Source organism: Archocentrus centrarchus, chromosome 13 (genome assembly GCF_007364275.1).
Source record: "Archocentrus centrarchus isolate MPI-CPG fArcCen1 chromosome 13, fArcCen1, whole genome shotgun sequence".
Classification (NCBI taxonomy): Eukaryota; Metazoa; Chordata; class Actinopteri; order Cichliformes; family Cichlidae; genus Archocentrus; species Archocentrus centrarchus.
The window spans coordinates 28,508,266-28,530,380 of NC_044358.1; the positions used below are offsets into that span (position 1 = coordinate 28,508,266).

Below are 22,115 nucleotides of genomic sequence, written 5' to 3' on the forward strand. Positions count from 1 at the left end.
AGTTAGTTAAACATTAAAAGGTGATTTCCAAGTAACAGAAGCTGAAATAAAATTATTATAATAAGCACCATCATTGGAGCCAAAAGTTAAAGTTGGACAAGATGTTTTGTAAATAAAAGGAATGCTATTTGGTTGTGATTTCAGGCTCCTGGGGCCAGATCCACAAAACTATAATGACTTAAGTGTGCGTGTGCACACAAAGACAGACCTTATTTTGTTTTAATAAATCACAATCATGCATAAGCCTGATATCCTTTTCCACAGTTAAGTAATGTAAAAATACCTCCAGATATCCATTTGCAACTGGCACCGAGACTTGTGCAACTACATAACAGCTGCCTGTTACAGTAACACTTAAAGTTGTCTATAAAGGCAACTGTTACTGTTACAGGGTTGTGGCTGTTTATATCACTTGTTTCACTAATTATCACATATATTTTTATATGATTAGAGTGATAATTCTTGTAAAGAGATATCTACATATGAATGTGCCGAATCTGTGGGCAAAGGATAAGATTTCTTCTACCCAAAACTTTCCATTCTATCTGTGCAAGTTTGTGCAAACCTCGTTGTTGTATGCAGGCAAACAATGCAATCTAAAACCACTGTGTATCATCTGATGGCAATTTAGCATTTTAATACTTAAACAACAAAAAACTGCATTTGTAAACAATGACCAGCAAATGTCAGGAAATCTTGTGATATTTTCTGAGTCTGAAAAATTGCCAGTTGCCCCCAGAGGCTAAGTCAGCAGACTTGTGGGTGGTTTTTTATGTTGTTGAGCTGATATCTAATCACCATTACTGTCAGATTTTAAATGTCAAAAAGATAATCAGTCTCACATTGCAAGACTGAGAGAAAAATGAGGCTGCTTCACTGCCAGGAATAAAGTTAGGTTAAAATTAAGCTCAGTGCTGAAATCTAAATGAATATAGTTGTAACGCTCATTACTCATGAGTGTTATCAATGAAGTCTGATTGCCGAAAAATTTGCTGATTTAAAAAAAACAAACAAACAGGATTACACTCCTCAGGTTACATTGAATCTTTTATTTCACCTGCATGCAGCTCACCCTAGAAAACTGCATATTCACCTGGTTTAAAGTAATGCAAATTCTTACTGTGCCATGTTTTAGAAATACAAGCAACATGTCAAAAATTGCATTTCCACTGGTACTGTGTACTTAGACTGCCCATCACTTAAATACAGCAGAGCCATTCTTAATGTTACTTGTAACACCTGTTCCCTTCCTTCCATTGGAGGTCAAATATCTGCTGTGAAAAAAAGTTTTAATTCATAAAACTGAGTCTCGATGTTATCAGGAACAGCAACAAGTGGCTCACATTCACTGTGTGCACTGTGTGCACAATTCTAAAGTCAGAGCAGGTGCACAGGATCAGCATCAATTAGGTAATGAGGCCAGCTGAGGAGGAAGAGGGACAACAAAGAGGGAGACAGGAGAGAAAAAGACAAAGAAAAGAGGACAGCATGAAAAGGTGGATGCAAAGGAAATTAACATCAACTAAAAAGAAAAAGAGTTTTGGATCTATTAAAAACACATAAAGGAATCCTTTTTCTACACTGGATTTTATTATGATACTCCGTTTAAAAAAGAAGTTCAGTTTGTGTATTTTTCCTATGTTGTATAATACACCAGCTGTGTCTTCTGTTTTTTGCTGCCCTTATTTATAGTAACAAACACATTCATAACAAAAGATAATTAGAAAGTAGCAAGAGAAAATGAGGAAAAAAAAGAATTAGGAAAAGTAGTTGGAAAAAAATAGCTGGAGTAAAAATATCTATTAGTACAATAAAGTATGTCCATTTTCAAACTTGACGCACACTCTGATTGCTTAGGCTGAACAGATGAGTTCTTTGACAAATTATGAGACTAGGAGAGTAAATAGTACATGTACCCTATTTTAATAAAGCATTACTTACCTTTCACCCTCTGTACCCCAAACATAGAGACCATCACCATTACCCCATCAGATGCTCGCTGGGTGGGGGCCTGGTGGCTGGGTTACCTCATAGCTGGGGTCATCACCCTTCTTTCTGCCATCCCGGTCTGGTTTCTGCCCCGCTCTCTACCCATGCCCAGGCCCCAGGTCCCAGAGAAGTGCACACCTGAGCAGACAAGTTTCATCAAAGGCTCGCCCCTTCTGAAGCACAAGTACTCAGCAGACGAACACACTAGTTTTGTAGAGATGGCCAAAGGTAAGGAAGGCTGTAGAATTAATTTTTGTGTGTGTGAACAAAATAAAGTTTCCTCACCAAAATACATTCTCAGTACCCTGATAAATGTGCTGGAGTTTAATGTATTTTTTTTTTTAATCTTAAAGCATGAATGCACAACATTTTAGATCAAGCATTGTTTAATATCTGATGCAGTGCTTGCTTTGCACATTGCTACAGTGTGTTTGTTGGCATATTATGTCAATATGCCAATAATGTACACCCTATATAATACAAACAAAATGTTGGAGTATATCAAAACATTACTTCTCCACAATTCTACAAGTGGCCAAAAATTCCAGTCTACCTTTACATTTTTAAATCAGGTATCATAATTGGTACGGTTTTATCACCCCTTTGAAACTGACTCATAATGTCTTGAATTTTTCATTATGCAGCTCTGTTTCATCTTACCGCTAAGTCGTGCAGATGTTAAAGCAGCTTTATTTCACTGACACTTTAAGGCATTACCATTACACACAAACTACACTATATGGGCAAAAGTACTGGGCCACCTACACATTACACCTACAGGAGCTGCTCAGCCACAGAAACTAATGCCATCAAGCTTCCAGTGCACACTATTTGTCCTGATTTCAGTGGCAGAGGAGGTTTGGAACTCTGCAGTTATTGAGTCAGCAGTGTTGATAACTTCAAATTAACTATGTGCCTCATCACTTGGCAACCCCGCTCTGTAACTTTACGTTGCCTAGCAGTCTGTGGCTGAACTGCTGTGCTTCCTTAACACTTGCACTTTGCAACAATATCACTTACAGATGATCGTGAATAGGATCGTGAGGAGGGCAGAAATTTCATCAACTAACTTGCTGCAATTGTAGCATCCTATTACAGTACCGTGCTAAAATTCGGTGATCTCTTTAGGACACCCCATTCTTTCACAAATGTTTGTAAAGGCAGACTGCAAGGCTTGGTACTTAATTCTATACACCTGTGGCACTACGACTGAAAACACCTGAATTCAAAGACCCAATACTTTAGTGGCCCAGTACTTTTGTCCATATAGTGTATGTATTTCATATTTTCACACAGGCATGTCTTTTAACTCTGACATTTTTGCCTCCACAGATTTTATTCCAACCCTGCGAACACTGCTGGCACACCCTGTGTATCTGATCTACCTGTGTGTGACAATCATTCAGCTGAACTCTCTCATTGGCATGGTCACTTACAAGCCCAAGTACATTGAGCAGCACTTCAGACAATCTGCTTCAAAAGCCAACTTTCTGATGGGTATAGTACATGTTTCATGAATATTGTGCTGTTATAAATTATTAGTGTGCTACTGCTTTGGACATCATGACGAGACAACCCTGGAAGGCTTTCCTGCTTATTTCATATTGTATTGGAGAAAAAGATCTTGGACATCCCTTGTTTGGTCAAATAAATTCTAGTATGAACTATGGAAACAGCATTATGGTGCAGGAATCATGTGTTTAACATGGTAATTATTATAGATTTATAGGCTTTCTGTCCATTCAGCATTTCCCTCCTACTTTTTACATATGTTGGATCGAGCAGAAAGAGAACTTCAGAGAGTGGATCTTGTTAAAGGAGATCTGGGTTAGCTACATTCTAATTCAATCCACTAACTGCCACAGCTACAGAGACTGGAGCTTTGAGAATATGAGAACTGCTTTGCACATGAAATAAAATATCTAATGAAGTTCATAGCACAAAAAAAGGAAAATATCTAGGTTCATGTGGTCTCATCGAGGGAGATGCCTGCACTGACCAGACTGGCTGCATATGAAAGAGAATGTAACATTAGTGACCAGAGCTAATGACATGGATAGAGATAAAAGACCGTGTCTCCACATTGATGCAAAATAAAGCTATAAAAAGATAAAAAGCAGGGTTCTTTTTTGATCATGGTAACTTGGAACTAGTATAGGGTTATTTTACCTCTGGAGCTGTTGCAGTAGTTTACTCGCAAGATAGTATAAGCAGGTGTCTAAAAAAAATCAAGCTTTGATAAATTATTAAAATGTTATTGTCGTTCTTTGGTCACATGCTTATCTAGCCTTTAAAGCGGCATCTAATGAATCATGTGTTTTGCTGTTTCCATTAATCTCAGGTGTGATAAATATCCCAGCTGTGGCACTGGGGATGTTTTCTGGAGGTCTGCTGATGAAGAGGTTGAAGCTGAACATCATGGGAGCAGCCAAGTTCGCCTTTGGCACGTCCCTGATTGGTTACATCCTGTCACTGTTCTTCTTTGCAATGAGCTGTGAGAATGCCAAGGTAGCCGGGGTGACGCTTTCATATGACAAGTGAGTCGCAAGTGATTATATGGTATGTTGGAGTTAATGACTACGTGTCTGGAAAACATGTTTTTTTCCTAAAAAAACTATTAAACACGGCAGAATTAGTCATCTTAAATGATTACTCACTACGGTGGTTGAAAGCAACAATTAAATACATTATTTCAATCTTTTTTAATATCATACATCAGAGCAATCAAAAATGCGCACCCTTTTATTTGGCATATTAGGCAACCAGTCAGTGAAAACAAGATGAAACCAACACTAAATCATCCCCTGGGTGTAGGTAATGCACCTCAGTCTTAGGACACAGCTGGAGTGACACTGCTGCGATGAAAAGTTAAAAGTAACCAGAGGGGTGCAGCTAATTAGCCCATACGGTGAATATGCTGAAGCTGAAACATGCAATTAAAACCAAAGACTGTATGTGGTAAATAAAATATGCAATTTCCTAATGCTGAGCAACTCACTTATTTACTTTCATAAATGAATGAGCACTGCTCTGGCACCAGTCATTTTTGAAGATGTTGCTGAATGTAAACATGTCCTAATAAGTTTGACTGAAGGTGTAATATATATATATAATGTTCTTATAGTATATCAGCATATAAAATTACAGTGTAAAATTAATGTGACTATATGAAAGGGGTTCCCTGTAGTGATGAATATAGAGAGAATTGAGGCATCTGAATCTGCAGCTCTCTTACAGTCTGTTTGAGCTCGTCATATAGATGTGCAACCCTAAATTTTACTGTGCAAACTGTCACTTGAAAACTAGCTGGTGACCATTTATCAAATAAAGAGCAAGGTATTCCTGTCATCAAAAAGAGAGTGACCTATATTTGCCTGTTGGACGGAAAGAACTCTAAGTGAATTTTGAAATGGGTCTTCGACTTTTTGGGTGTTTAAATATGCTACACTTTGGTAATAAATCATATCACCTTGATAAAGTACATCCAAGATGCCAAGAAATTGAACTGAATTTATGTTTTATACCCAAATTTGAGCCAGCGCACTGGACTTAAGTCAGTGAATTAATCAAGCATAACATTCAACCACTAAAACTAATTTTGGACGTAGATAGATGGATGATGGATGGATGGATGGAATGCAAGTAAATAGTTGTATTCTGGCATTTCATTTACCATATCTTCTGCTTTTTCTAAACAGTTATTTACTGGTGGATTAACCATTACAGCAACATAAAAAAAGTATTCTGGTAATTACCAATACTGTTAATTTAGGGCAGCCATGGCATAAACCTTGTACTCGGTGGTGGTCTAATAAATCTGTACAAATTTAAAAAAAATATATATATATTTGTTTCTCAGTTGTACTCTCTTTTTTGTCTTTCTTCCAGCATGGATAGGATATCTTATGATAAACACTCGCTCTTCACAGCCTGCAACTTGAACTGTTTTTGTTCATCGAGCGACTGGGATCCAGTCTGTGGAGAGAACGGCATCACATATGTTTCTCCGTGTCTTGCTGGCTGCAGCACCTCTGTTGGCTCAGGGAAAAACACAGTAAGTTTACAAGAGAGTAAATACAATACAACCAAAATTGGTTGAAATTACGGAAATAAAGGCTTTGTTAGTGTCTTGGCTGTTTTAGACCTTGGAGTAGTTTTACATCCCAACTGTATATTGCACAACTTCGGCTGGCTCAGAAAAATAATGCAGGAGTTGTGTTCATACAGTTAATTTGGACAACTTATGTTTTTGTCATGGAAGTCTTTTGATGTGAACTTTAATGTATGATTCACGGTGCCTCATTTTCAAAAACTAAGTATTACTGAGAAGAGATGCACTGTCACTCATCCGTGTACTTTCATTTATTCTTCATCACGAGAATGAATGAAGTTTTCAGCGTAAAACCATCATAAGACTTGCACACTATCTGCAATGCTCATTATGCACTGTTGCAACTTGTAATAAATGCTTTAACACAAGAAAACTACACTACACAAAATCAGTTATTATTTGCAGATTATCTGAGTTCTATGAAAGAGTCCATGTTGAACTTGGCCAAATAATAAGATAAAAATAGCAATAAGAGCCTGAAGTGCTCTTGGTTTAATTTCATTACATTAAATTTAATTGCTGGTAAAATCTCAGATGTGGGCTGCAGTTCAGTGATGTGGAACCAGGCTACGTTGGTCTTCACTGTCCCATAGCTGGTCTTTAAAGGGGGCTTTTTATGCTAATTCTTGGACACTATTAAATTCACTTTACATGATTCACAGTTAAAAGTGCATCCTTTGGTCTGAAATAAGCAATTTTAGCTCCTCTCCCTTTAAGGGCACCCTTTGCGCATTGACCATATTTAGAAAATCCCCTCACTTTGATGTTGCAACTTTGGCTTTTGGCTCACAGAGATTACTTGCTCATATGCAGACTTCGATATTTGAAACTTTGGCAATGTTTAACAATGAGTCTCCACCATTGTAAAAGCATATTAATTATCACAAGACATACCAGGACTGGTTTTCCCAGAAACTTTAATTGCACTGCACTGTCACATCTTTTGAAGATTTTTGAGAAATTAAAAGGAGCGCCATGAAGCAGGGTTGTCAAAGTATTGATGTACTTTCAAGCTGGTTTCACACATGAACCTTGGACAATTTCACGAGAATCAGATTTGGATATTTTCCACAGTTGCTTTTCCTCACATGTAGCACACAGGAAATCAGGAAATAATCCACTTCTGATGCATTTGAGTCCACTTAATTTAAGTGAAGGAGCTCCATACATAGAGTGCATGAGACAACATCAGCGGTGATGCCAGATAGTTTGTATAGTGGAGGCCAAGTTCAGACTGTCTTATGTTAGGGAGGAACAGTATAAAAATATTAAAATGTTGTAACAAGTTAGCATCTGAAAAACACAGACAGAGCTCCGCAGCATAACAAATCAAATGAATATTGACTTTAATTGTTTTTTTGCAACGAGCAATGTGCACATTTACACATATGGCACTGTAGAAGTAACTTCATGAACATGCAGATTTTTCAGTATCTGATGGTAAATAGCACTTTGTGTTCATCTACATATCCTACAGATCAGCTGTTGCATACAGATACGTATTTGTAATGAAGCAGACCTCTGGATAAATCCTGCCATTCACGGCTGCCCTGACCTTCAAAACCATGCACAGTCCCCATTCATTTTTAACACGTTACCCTTATCTATGAATATAATGACTGTCCTTTAGTTGCCTCTGCTTTATCTAAATTACTGTGTTATTTCCTCATATGTAAAACCTGCTGTATTACTTTTCTTAGAATACACACAGCCTCCTCAGGTGTGCCCCTTTACAACCTGCTAATTTGCACTGCTCTCCCAATGACGCATTTTTATTTATTTATTTTTTTTGCGATTGTGGCCTTGCGCTAATTTGCAGCATCTAGTAATCACTAATCGACTGTGTTGACTAGAACAGAAAAGTTAGTTAAAAGTTAACTGGTCTCATTCCTCTCCTCCGTGAATCGCCACCTTATCGTGGTGGAGGGGTTTGTGTGTCCCAGTGATCCCAGGAGCTATGTTGTCTGGGGGCTTGTCCCCCTGGCAGGGTCTCCCATGGCAAACTGGTCCTGGGTGAGGGTCCAGACAAAGAGCGGTTCAGAAGACCCTTATGAGTGAAAAAACAAGGGAACAGTTTACCCTGCCCGGGATAGGGTTACCGGGGCCCCACCCTGGAGCCAGGCCTGGGGAGGGAGCTCGAGGGAGAGCGTCTGGTGGCCAGGCATTAGCCCGTGGTGCTTGGCCGGGCGCAGCCCGAAGAGGTTACATGGGCCCGCCCTCCTGCAGGCCCACCACCCGCAGGAGGTGTCGTAGGGGTCGGGTGCAATGTGTGTCGGGCGGTGGCCGAGGGCGAAGGCCCTGGCGGACCGATCCCCGGCTATCGAAACTGGCTGTTGGGACATGGAATGTCACCTCTCTGGTGGGGAAGGAGCCTGAGCTAGTGCGTGAGGTTGAGAGATACCAGCTAGACATAGTTGGGCTCACCTCAACGCATGGCCTGGGCTCTGGAACCAGTCTCCTGGAGAAGGGCTGGACTCTGTTCCAGTCTGGAGTTGCCCTCGGTGAGAGGCGGCGAGCTGGGGTGGGTATTCTTGTATCCCCCCGGCTTGCTGCCTGTACGTCGGAGTTTTCACCGGTGGACGAGAGGGTAGTTTCCCTGCGCCTTCGGGCTGGGGAACGGGTCCTGACTGTTGTTTGCGCTTATGCGCCGAATGACAGTTCAGGGTACCCACCCTTTTTGGAGTTGCTGGGTGGGGTGCTGGAGAGTGCTCCATCTGGTGACTCCATAGTCTTGCTGGGAGACTTCAACGCTCACGTGGGCAATGACAGTGAGACCTGGAGGGGCGTGATTGGGAGGAACGGCCTGCCCGATCTGAACCCGAATGGTGTTTTGTTATTGGACTTCTGTGCAAACCACAGTTTGTCCATAACAAACACCGTGTTCGAACACAAGGATGTCCATAAGTGCACATGGCACCAGGACACCCTAGGTCGCAGGTCGATGATCGATTTTGTAATCGTATCATCAGATCTGCGGCCGTATGTTCTGGACACTCGGGTGAAGAGAGGAGCTGAGCTGTCAACTGATCACCACCTGGTGGTGAGTTGGATCAGGTGGCGGGGGAAGATGCTGGACAGACCTGGCACACCTAAACGTATTGTGAGGGTGCGCTGGGAACGCCTGGCAGAAGCCCCAGTCCGGGAGATCTTCAACTCCCACCTCCGGCAGAACTTCGACAGCATTCCGAGGGAGGCTGAGGACATTGAGTCCGAATGGACCATGTTCCGCACCTCCATTGTTGAGGCTGCTGCTCAGAGCTGTGGCTGCAAGGTGGTTGGTGCCTGTCGTGGTGGTAACCCCCGAACCAGATGGTGGTCACCGGAGGTGAAGGGAGCCATCAAGCTGAAGAAAGAGTCCTATCGGGCTTGGTTAGCCTGTGGGACTCCGGAGGCAGCTGACAGGTATCGACAGGCCAAGCGGAATGCAGCTCGGGTAGTGGCCAAAGCAAAAACTCGGGTGTGGGAGGAGTTTGGTGAGGCTATGGAAAAAGACTTTCGGACGGCATCGAAGCGATTCTGGCAAACCGTCAGGCGACTCAGGAGGGGAAAGCAGTGCTTCACTCACACTGTTTATAGTGCGGGGGGGGTGCTGCTGACTTCAACTGAGGCTATAGTCGGACGGTGGAAGGAATACTTCGAGGACCTTCTGAATCCCACTGACACGCCTTCTGTAGTGGAAGCAGAGTCTGGGGATGAGGGGGATGACTTGACCATCACTGGGGGTGAGGTCACTGAGGTAGTTAAACAACTCCTTGGTGGCAGAGCCCCTGGGGTGGACGAGATTCGCCCTGAGTTCCTGAAGGCTCTGGATGTTGTAGGGCTGTCTTGGTTGACACGCCTCTGCAACATCGCGTGGAGATCTGGGGCAGTGCCATTGGATTGGCAGACCGGGGTGGTGGTCCCCATCTTTAAGAAGGGAGACCGGAGGGTGTGCTCCAACTTTCGGGGGATCACACTCCTCAGCCTCCCCGGTAAGGTCTATGCCAGGGTGCTGGAAAGGAGGGTGCGTCCGTTAGTCGAACCTCGGATTCAGGAGGAACAATGCGGTTTTCGTCCTGGTCGTGGAACGCTGGACCAGCTCTTTATCCTCTCAAGGATATTCGAGTGTGCGTGGGAGTTTGCCCAACCAGTCTACATGTGCTTTGTGGACTTGGAGAAGGCATTCGACCGTGTTCCTCGGGGTGTTCTTTGGGAGGTTCTGCGGGAGTATGGGGTGTCTGGCCCATTGTTGCGGGCCATTCAGTCCCTGTACAACCACAGTGAGAGCTTGGTCCGTATAGCCGGTAATAAGTCGGATTTGTTTCCTGTGGGTGTTGGACTCCGTCAGGGCTGCCCTTTGTCACCGATTCTGTTCATAATTTTTATGGACAGAATTTCTAGGCGTAGCCAGGTGGCGGAAGGCTTCTTCCTTGGTGGCCTCAGAGTCTCATCTCTGCTTTTTGCAGATGATGCGGTTCTGTTGGCTTCATCAGGGGGGGGCCTCCAGCTCGCAGTGGAACGGTTCGCAGCCGAGTGTGAAGCGGCTGGCATGAGAATCAGCACCTCTAAGTCTGAGGCCATGGTCCTCAGCCGGAAAAGGGTGGAGTGCCATCTCCGGCTCAGGAACGAGTTCTTGCCTCAAGTGGAGGAGTTTAAGTATCTCGGGGTCTTGTTCACGAGTGATGGGCGAAGGGAACGGGAGATCGACAGGCGGATCGGGGCTGCTTCTGCAGTGATGCGGACGCTGCCCCGGTCCGTCGTGGTGAAGAGGGAGCTTAGCGTAAAAGCGAAGCTCTCGATGTACCGGTCGATCTACGTTCCTACCCTCACCTATGGTCACGAGCTTTGGGTAGTGACCGAAAGAATAAGATCGCGAATACAAGCGGCAGAAATGAGTTTCCTTCGAAGGGTGGCTGGCCTCTCCCTTAGAGATAAAGTGAGGAGTGCGGCCATCCGGGAGGGACTCAGAGTAGAGCCGCTGCTCCTCCACATCGAAAGGAGCCAGTTGAGGTGGCTCGGGCATCTGATTAGGGTGCCTCCTGGCCGCCTCCTGGGTGAGGTGTTCCGGGCATGTCCCACCGGGAAGAGGCCCCGTGGTAGACCCAGGACACGCTGGAGAGATTATGTATCTCGGCTGGCCTGGGAACGCCTTGGGGTCCCTCCGGATGAGCTGGAGGAGGTGGCTGGGGAGAGGGAAGCTTGGGCTTCTCTGCTTAGGCTTCTGCCCCCGCGACCCGGCCCCGGATAAGCGGAAGAAAATGGATGGATGGATGGATGGTCTCATTCCTCACTGCTACAGCAGACATGGACTGTGAATGAATGAATGAAATCTACAGTAGCACACTGTTTCCCTGTTGTGTTTGCGGTGCCAAGGTAAATGTTACTAAGGGCCATCATTGGCTCAGGAGCCACACGCTGAGAACTCAGGCCATGTAGGAATGAACAACAATGTCAATGCTGTGCCATGCAACACTTTTCTATTAAATATGACCTCTGACCTCTGATTATTGTAGGGTCTTTACCTACAATACAAACACCTTGAGGCGACTGTTGTGATTTGGCGCTATATAAATAAAATTGAATTGAATTGAATTGACCTCTGAAAGGTAACTGTTATTGACTGGGTAATGTGTTAACTGTTATAATTTATGGTTATTTTTGCTTCAGTGCCCCTTGCCAATATGAAACAACATTGCTCCAAAGGAATTTCTTTTGTTAGATGTTAAACATGGTCATGCAACATAATGTCTAATTGTTAGACAGTATGTTGCATGACCATGTTATGTGTGAATATGTTAGACTCTAACATATTGGTCACAAATTTGCCATGCATGTTCAGTTGGGTGGAGATTTGATATTTAAAAAGCAGCTGCCACCACCCTGCTAGTTTTTCCTTTAATTTGCCACCTGCATATGGGTGTCTATGTCCAGCTATGTGTGGTCCTATGTGTGTGAATATCTGTGTCTCTCCAGGTCTTCTCTAACTGTAGCTGTATCGGTGTGGCTGGTAACTTTACGGCCAGTACAGGTCACTGCCCTCAAAAGGACGACTGCGACAGGATGTTCCCGTACTTCCTGGCTCTCTCTGTTATCACTTCCTTTATCATCTCTCTTGGGGGGACACCAGGCTACATGCTTCTCATCAGGTCAGATTGAAATTTAAGAAAAATAATAAGAAAGGATTCAAAATGACCTCATTATTGTTGTCCACACTGCTATAAAAATCATACACTGCTCAAAAAAAATTAAACACTTTGAAAACACATCAGATCTCAATGGGTGGGGGGGTGTCATGCTGGTTATCTACACTGATATAGACTGGGTAATGTGTTATAGACCGGGTAATGTGTTAGGAATGAAAGGATGCCACATTGTTTGAGAGAAATGAAAACTATCAACCTACAGAGGGCTGAATTCAAAGCCACCCAGAAGATCAAAGTAGAAAGGATGCAGCAGGCTAGCCCATTTTGCTGAAGTTTCATTGCAGCAACTCTAAATAGTACTCAGTAGTTTGTATGGCCCCCACGTGCTTGTAGGCATGCCTGACATCATCGGGGCATGCTCCCAATGAGATGACAGATGGTATCCTGGAGATCTCCTCCCAGATCCAGGCGATGGCATCACTGAGCTCCTGAACAGTCTGAGGTGCAACCTGGCGCCGTCTGATGGACCGAAACATAATGTCCCAGAGGTGTTTTATTGGCCAGTCAGTGGTATCAGTTTCAGCCTCCTGGAACTACCTGCATACTCTCACCACATGAGGCCAGGCATTGTCATGTATCAGGAGGAAACCAGGACCCAGTGCACCAGAATAGGGTGACAGTGGGTCCAAGGAGTTCATTCTGATACCTAATGGCAGTCAGGGTGCCTGTTGCCTAGCCTATAGAGGTCTGTGTGTTCCTCCATGGATATGCCTCCCCAGACCATCACTTATCCACCACCAAATCGGTGATGCTGAACAGTGTTACAGGCAGCATAACATTCTCCACGGCTTCTCCAGACCCTTTTATGCCTGTCACATGTACTCAGTGTGAACCTGCTCTCATCTCTGTGCTCATCCTGCTCCTCCTTGCACAGTGGAGTAGCTGATGGATTAAGGACCTCCTGCAGCCCTGTCCAGCTCTCCTAGAGTAACTGCCTGTCTCCTGGAATCTCATCCATGCTCTTGAGACTGTGCTAGGGGATGCAGAAAACCTTCTGGCAATGGCACATATTGATGTGTCATCTTGGAGGAGGTGGACTACCTGTGTAACCTCTGTAGGGTCCAGGTATTGCCTCATGTTACCAGTAGTGACACTGACCCTAGCCAACTGCAAAATTAGTGAAAAAACAGTCAGAAAAGATGAGGCCTTAGTGTCAGTGGCTTCCACCTGTAAAAACCTATAAAAACTGTTTTGGAGGTTGTCTCATTGTTGCCCCTCTAGTGCACCTGTTGTTGATTTCAGTAACACCAAAGCAGCTGAAACTGATCAACAACCCCCTCTGTTACTTAAATGACCAGCTCAATATCCAAGAAGTTAAATTGACTTGGTGCTATACTCTATTTAAAAAGTGTTCTTTAATTTTTTTTTTTTTTTTGAGCAGTGTATTAGCATTTATATCGCCAACCCTCAATTTCTCAATTTTGGAGCCACTGGAATCATCATTTAAAGGTCATGTAGCAAGCAGTTTGGTAATTTCCTCACCTTGAAATCTACACACCACAGATCTGGGTTTGGGATGATGGGGATTCATACAAATGAGGCAGCCAACATTTCCTTGCCAGTATTCTGTTTGGAAGTGCAGGCTTGTTGGAGATAACCTGTGCTGTGCCTGACATGCAGAGGAAGAAGAGGCAGAAACAGCAGGGGCCAAAGACAAAAAGCTTTAGTCACGATGGGCATTTTTTAGCTGCCACACATGGAAACACTCACATTCTGAACCAGTTCAGATTTAATAAAATGTTATTAGACTAATTAATCACCATGTACACAGGCTCAAAGTCACAAGGCTTTTTGAATTTAGTTAAACTCAAACAGCCTTGTGACTTTGAGCACAGAATAGACTTGTTGCAACCATGCCCATTTCTAGTGCAACATCCTTCTGCAGCCAAATAAAATCTATATATAAATTTATATCTAAATAAAAATGTGTGTGTTTTGTGACTGAAGAAAGAACAACAGTAAATTGTGGTGATCTATAATAGTATAACTATTACAGCTGATGTTTTGCTATATGACAGGTGAATAACACAAACAATGTGTTGGCATATCTGCAGCCACTTGTTTGAGAAATGCAACGCTAGGGAACACCTAAATAGCTACCTTTATTAAATCGTGTGCAAATTGCACCTGACATCTGCAGGGGAAAGAAAAGGTACTCAGTGCCGCAGACATTAGACTGGGGTGTCAAATAAAAGATGATGCAGGAATATGAGGCTCACCAGTCAGCGCTTTCTTTCCATAGTTGGCCATGCAACAGGCTGGCGACCTGTACAGGGTGTACACCCCCCCATAGTTAACCATCTATGATATGAGATGCAGAAACAAAATCATTTGATGTTGCCATAAAATTTTTTTTTTTTTTTTACTTTTTAATCATCTTTGTACATGTACATGTACGTGCTCTGTACTTGTTGCTGTGCTTCCATGCACAGTTGAAATAGGGTCTGTTTCTGTTTTGTACATGAGAGCCATATCACATATTTTGGACCCTTTAGAACAAGCTTGTTACTAGTCAATAAATGTGACATTTGGCTTAATTTGATTCTTATTTGTAGCAGAGGTTGCAATAATTATTGAGTTTGTCCTAAATGTTCAGTCATATTTGTTCTAAAATTTGTTATGGTGATTCAGTTACTATTGACTTTTACACAATTCTACACTCGGTAGTTCACTTTTCTGACTGCAAACTTGATGGCTTGCATCCATAAACCCTTCAGAAACAATGACATTTATTTGTAGTTATTTGTAGCTGACTTCCTGTTATTAGCAATGGCTACATGCTTGTCTTTGTCTGCCAAGCTTCTAAAAAGTGGTTTTGACAAATGAATATTTTTAAAAACATCCGTTCCGATGGTTAGCTGACAGTGAGAGAAGTTCGTGAGGACAAATCTAAGGTCTGTTGGTCACAAATGATTTCAGTGCTACTTTCACCGCAACGTGAATAACAGCTGCTGACCTGCCTGTCCCAAATATGTGGGAACACATTTCGTGACTGTAACTGACAACTATGATAAGCTCCTTAGAGTGCTGGTAATTAGCCGTGACAGTAGGCATCAGTGTCTACAATCACATCACACCTGGTTAAAGGAAATAAAAATGAAGCTTTCCGTTAGCTCAGCAGCAGGTACAGAGCTCTACTGTCCAAAACCTAATGATGTCTTTCAATTATGCGTTGTGAAGATATGAAAATTTGCATCTGAATGCTAAGTTACCTAAAGCGAATAGTGACTGACAGCAAACGATGATCAGGGTTGAAACAGTGATCTAGAAATGATAAATGAATATTTATGATTTCGAGCTCCCTTCATAACAAGGAAGTTGCTGTGTAGTGTATGAAATATTTGTTGGGCCAGTGTTTTAAACTCTGTTAGCCCATCCATCAAAGTGACAGGTGAACATTTTGTCTAGCTGACCAGAGATGGACTGTTGCTGATAATTTATTTAAATGAATTTATCTGATTTATGACAATAACATGTCAAGTAGAGATGTAATAGTAAAATAAATGTTATAACCCACAAGACGAAAGTTTGAAGCAGCTCTTTGTAGCTCATGCAAAGGTTAACATTTGTTGCTGAAGCTGAAAATGCATTTCATGCCATTTTGGATTCAATCTCTCCTAAAAGCAGCACTGGTGCTCATGGAGTAGCTGTAGGGCCACTCACAGAGCCCGCTTCATAATACAAGTAATCTTTTAATTCTTGTCATAATGGAGTTTTCCAAGCAGCTGCTGAATGCAGTTCACTGACGCACAACCAGTCTGACTTGTGTACACACAAGAGTTATGTTATAAAGAAACATCTTACACACCGTCAGGATTTTACCAGATAGATATGTGACATACAAACGGTATACACGTGGTCCATCCCAAAATCATGTGTCCACTAGTATTAAAATTGCAATACAGCAGCCTCTGGTGGTAAACTGTGAACTTTACACTGAAGTGTGAGACTTTTTGGTAAGTCATTTTTTAACAAAAGTTTAATTCTTGCCTAAATCATCATATTTTCAATGTTTAGTTCAGTTTTTTGTTTTTTCTGAAAAACCTGAAAAAAATGACATCGTCACCCTCTTAAAATAATGGCCTGTAAGTGGCCCGTACTAATCGCTTGTTTTCAGCTTTGCCCTCCCTGTAAATCCATCCAGATTTATGTTAAAGTAATTACACGTCCTATATGTGAACACATAAGTACACGCTTGACTCACACACTCAGGAGCTCCTAAAGCCATGTCAGCTGATCCTGCTGGATTCCAGTGGTCTGACAGGAATGTAGGTACTTTGTGCTGTGCCTGTGTAGTGATCTTATTATTTCTCTGTTCATTTTCCGAATTGTATTTCTAATTTAAAATAACAATAATAATAATAATAAAATAAAAACAAGCCTTAGGAAAGCCAGTTTAGTTTCCATAAGAATGGTAAAAGTTACCTTTTGATAGTTTTACCAAAATATGTTGCACATTATAAAACACTTTAGTGTTTAAGTCCTGAAACATCAGGGGTTTAAATGTTATATTTGCAGTGGCTGGAGTAACACTGTCATTACCTCTGAAGTTATTAAGAAAATCTTTTTTTTTTTTAATTAGTAACAATTAAAATTGCTTTCACTGACAGTGAAAATATTCTGTTTTCTGTTTTTTTTCTACTGAAAAATGTCTGCATTGTTTTGTGGATGCAGGTGCATCAAACCACAGCTGAAATCTTTGGCCCTGGGTTTCCATGCATTGGCAACAAGAACTCTTGGTAAGTGTCCATATCTGTCTGAGCCCATTCTGTAGTGGGGCAGGCTCAGTGACTTGAGACTGCGATTAAAAAACGTTATCTTGGTTTAACTCTACCTGAAAACCTTTGGCTTGCTTGTTCCAGATTTCAGTCACTGGAAATAACAGATACACCAAATGTTTATTGAATTTTCTAATTAGCAGTTAGCTGCTGTTTCAGGTCCAGGAGATGTGATTGTGAAAAGACTTTATTTTTATTGTCTTACAGCAGGGATCCCTGCACCCATTTACTTTGGAGCAATCATTGACACCACATGTCTAAAATGGGGTCAGAAAAGGTGTGGGGGTGTAGGAGCCTGTCGGATCTACAACACCACCGCCTACAGGTAGCGCTCACATGTGTACCATTCAGACTTTTGTGGATCCTTTTTTAAGTAGTCAGAAGATTCATTTAATAATGCAGTCTAAATGTGGCATTATGTAGACCCAGACTTCCTACATTTTATTTGTCAGAAGAACTGCTAAACACCTAACTGGACCTACTTTAATAGTACTTCTTTGCTTTAATGTAAACAATTAGATGCTTAATAAGGGCATTCACATTGTAACCTGCAACTAAGTATCATTAGTTTAGGCCTTGTAACACAGACCCAGAGATCCACCGCAACCACCGCTTACTAGGGAAAAACAAACAGTTGGAAAGTGGTTGCTGGCAGTCGCTGTGAAATCAATTGCTAAAGCCCCGGTCACAGACCGGTCAGTGATCCCCTGACAACCAAAGGTACAAACAGGTTGGTTGCAGCAGTAAGGCACGACTTTTACACTGAAGGTTTTCTGATTTACATCGCACTTTTTCAAACTTCACTACAGCTCGGCGAGTAGTTGGATATTGTGTGCAGACAAGTCGGCGTCTTCCATACAAACTACAGGTGGCTGCAGCAATCTGCTAGCAGCCAAAGCAGTTGCAAGGAAGCTTTAAGTACAGCACTTTCCAGTAACCTCCGACTTCCAGTCTGTGACCCACTGGAACCCATACATGTGACATTATAAATATAAATAGTTTATAACCCCACAATTATTATTATTAAACATTAATAAATATTATCTAATTAGCCTAGCTCAATTTTCTGATACATTTCAACCTAGTGAATCTATTGCTGCATTGATTAGTCACCATCTCTTGTCTAATTTTCATCAAATCAATCTTTTTCTGCTTCTCAGGATAGCATACCTGGGCCTGACTCTGAGCCTACGGACTATCTCCTTTATTATTTGTATCCCAGGCTTCATCCTGCTCAGTCAACAGCTGAAGGAGGAAGAAAGAAGCGCCGTCCACGGAGCTCTGAGAAACGGTGGAACCGAACTGGAGGTGCTCAGGATGGAAGAGTTAGTTATTTCTAATTCTGACCAGCCACATCACACATCAGAGAACAGCGCAGATAGGCAGACACGGCTTTGACAGATCCAGCAGAGCTGACGGCCGCAAATGCACCCTCATTATGTACAGAGTCATGCTGTACACATGCACGCTCGCTCACATGAAAACAAGATTTGCAGGGAATCACTTGTTGTCCAGTTGTCTCTTGTAAAGCAGATATTCTATATTTGTACTGCTGGATGTGTGAAGGCTTTGTAAATTTGACAGAAATTTGATAGAACTAAAAGATTTCTCGAATGTACTGGCTGTTTTTCCTTAGAAGAAAAAAAAACAAAAACATATTTTTAAGTTTTCATGCCAATTAGAAAATGTGACTTGTACAGACTACTGCAAAAACAGTACTATTTTGAACACCAGCATTTCATAAGCTGCCTCTTTAAGATTCTTCTTTCGGCTGACGTTATTCCTCCTGACACCACTGTTACTGAACTGAAGAGGTGAAGTGGCCTTACAAACCAGAGGCACAGCAGCAAACTGACATTTCCTAAAAAGGAAAATCTGGCCTTTTTTTAAAAGACCCCCTCACACCCACCCCACAGTGTTAAAAATATGAATGAGTTGTTGAATTGTTTGGACATTTCAGTAACGCTTAGAGGACTTGTATGTTGTTGATATGATGTTCAGATATGTGCCTCATTCACTCAACCGTTACCTCTTAGTGTGTGCATCAGAGACATTTAAAACTGTATTTCATTTTTATTTTTAAATTTCAGAGCATGGATCTTTACTCATTTAGGAAAAAAAAAAGTTTTAATACTGACTGACTCTAAAACTTTTGCCTTTTACTTAAAACCCACAGTTAGATCTGACTGTATTACAGTTTGGGTTTTTGTGGTGTGTGTGTGTGTGTGTTTTCTGGATGTCAGCTTTGGGTCCTTTGATATTCATAATCATTAGAAATGGAAACTGCATTTTCCTGCTTGTATAGTGGATGCTGTTCAACAGGCAGCACAGTTTTTTCAAACTCTAGACCCATGACACTTACGTCTGAGTGGCGTTAATGTTTTATTTTCACACACACCACTCACTAAAGTTGTTAAAATGCTAATAATTGGTGTTACACCAAATTTGCTCTGAAGCATCTCAATTGGGCTCCTCAGGCTCTGGTATTAAATAACCCTCACTGTGCCTTGGAAGAGGCAGAGATTGTACTGTTGCAACACTGATAAATAATGTACTGTATTTTCTCTCAGTCTTTGGACAAAAAAGAAAGAAAGAAAAAAAAAATGAAAACATTATGGTGTGACGTGTTATCACAGGAAGTGTGCATTTGTTGATGTGTAAATGTTTTGTTTCCCCATCTTCAGCCATCATCGTATACGTTTTACTGGTCAGTGTTTCTACCTTTGTGTTGTTTATGCGTGTTTGTGAGAAAGAAGTTATCTGTGTCAAAACTCAGAAACATCATGGTTTCCCCCCTCAGGTTTGTACTCTTAGAATTTATCCCCAATGCCACACCCCTTTTTTGTGAAATCGGACAGCGATTTCTCAAAGTTATATAAATCGAATGTGTAGCATGTTTATCCTGAAAGACGCATACAATGAAAGAGACTTTGTCTGTCATCCTGGACATTCTATTTTTTTTAGCATTTCCTTTCACTGAGAGCACACAGCTAAAATCAGAGCTCTGTTCAGGGATCAGAGGTTAGTTGAAGGCATACAGGCTGCTCTTGGTGATGTTTTGCAATGACTCATAAAGTTGTGGATTTGTGATTGCTCCCAAATTGATGGCCAAAATACTGATATGATTAAAAGTCAAGTACTGACAAACTAGATCATTTGTGCAATAGTAGATGTGTATATGCTGCCGCCCACCTCTAAAATTCATAATGGCTACCTTTCTTTCGACAACCCGTTTGCACAGTATCACACACTCATTTTTAAAGACTATGTAAATCCGCCCAGCTCAAAACTCAAGACCTGTGAAAGGGTTTGACAGACATTTTAATACAGACACACTTTACCAGAGTGTTAATTTATCTTCTTCAGGAGGTTGTAGACGGCAGTAAGTGGATCAGACAGTTTGAGTTCAAGCCCGTAGAGACTGTGTTTGATGTGAGTTTGTTTTTGAGGCCAAATGCGCTAAGTCGGTCTGTCTCTCTCCACTTTCAGCCCATAAAGCTGAAGTATGATTTTACCTGATGTAAGTATCAGCATGGAGGGGGGGTAATTCTGAAAATTGGTCTCCCTGCATGATTGTATGTTTATGGCTTTTGATGATAAAAAGCATTGTTTGGCCTATTATTACAGGTAACAAAAATTTGTCGTTGTATTGCTCACCCTAAGTGTATGAAAATCTTTTTTTTTTTTTAAGTAATATGCTGGTTTCATAATATTTATAGTAGCATAAACTCTTAACGTGTGAAAATTAACAGTATTTACCATGTAGCTTATGTTTTGCTATTCTGCAACATCTTAGCACTGATGATAACCTGCAATTTAGGCTTTTCTGATAATGCTAAATATGGCTTCTGGCTTGTCAGCTAAGGGGATCTGAACTGAAAAGATTTAACAAGTCATTCTTTGCTTTTTGGTTATCTTATTGTTGTGAAAGAATGTTAGAGAGCCTTTTTAACATTATTTAACAAAGTGGAAAACAAAGGGGCCAGTTTTTTGGTTTTTCATCAAGGCTATGTGTGACATGCATAGGTGGGAAAATCAATGAAATCACGTCTCAAATGCAACACTTTATGAATAAAACTATTTAAAAAAAAAAACCTGTTACTGAAACCTGCTTGTTTATCAAATCTCGATTTCACAGTAGCAGGTTTTAAGCTAGAAGGGGCTTGATTCATGGATAAATGAATGCCTCAACATCCTTTCACAACAGCATGTGGATTGATAGCAGAGGATCAGCCGTATTGTATCTTTGTCAGTAATATTCTGGTTTCCTTTAACTTTCCAGTCAAGTGCCAAATCAGATTTAGGGGTCATATTTTTTATATATTGGGCTGAAGTTGTATCACTCCAGTAACAGAATGATCAGTGTGACTTGAAAGAGGCATTCAATTTAATTTCGCAGTCAAGTTTTATTTCAAGGTCATGAATTTACATGTTTTGACAAACTTGGAGCCACAGCACACACATACACCCCCCCCCCCCCCCCCCCCCATTTGGCCAAGATGCCTGCATGGGGTGACTGTCATCTTCAGGTTCAGGTTCAAGCTCAAGCTGACAAACTCAGAAAGGAACGGTGAGGTGCAGAGAAAGAAAGTCATTAACTCAATAATGTAAGGCATTTGCTTGCATTAAAGAAATCAGAATGTAAATAATTTTCTTGGATTATTTTTGTAAAATTTCAAGGAATATCTTAAATGAAATATTAAAATAAAAGTTTTATTACCCAATCATATTATGTTTTTGGTGTGATTTATTTAAAGGTGCTTGACTATGCAGTCAAAAAAGGGCAGAGGAAAAATAAACTTTATTAAAGAAAACATTCTGCATCCACTGGAAAGGCACTTCAATCTGATTTCTGTACAACAGCACAACATGGAAATGAATTCATAGTACCTGAAAACTAACTCTGGTAAACCGCTGATGAAAGACAAACAATCTTGTGATGACAATCTCGGGTCTTCTTTCACGGTGACACGGACTTGTCTGGATAAATTAAATGATCAAAAATAATAAAAAGGATACATTCTCGCTTTGTGACACAAAATACAAATCCCAGTG

General features: G+C 41.5%; 1 protein-coding gene across 1 annotated transcript in view; it reads left to right on the plus strand.

Moving 5' to 3' along the window:
• Positions 1-21,533, plus strand: part of LOC115790152 (solute carrier organic anion transporter family member 1C1-like) — a 48,697-nt gene extending 27,164 nt beyond the window's left edge. The window contains exons 8-15 of the mRNA XM_030743824.1: positions 1,969-2,217; positions 3,322-3,486; positions 4,331-4,526; positions 5,878-6,043; positions 12,053-12,225; positions 16,957-17,021; positions 17,268-17,385; positions 18,221-21,533. Of these exons, the coding sequence (XP_030599684.1) occupies positions 1,969-2,217; positions 3,322-3,486; positions 4,331-4,526; positions 5,878-6,043; positions 12,053-12,225; positions 16,957-17,021; positions 17,268-17,385; positions 18,221-18,458 (1,370 nt within the window). The 3' untranslated portion in view covers positions 18,459-21,533. The remainder of the gene's footprint in view (positions 1-1,968; positions 2,218-3,321; positions 3,487-4,330; positions 4,527-5,877; positions 6,044-12,052; positions 12,226-16,956; positions 17,022-17,267; positions 17,386-18,220) is intronic.
• The last annotated feature ends 582 nt before the right edge of the window (positions 21,534-22,115 follow it).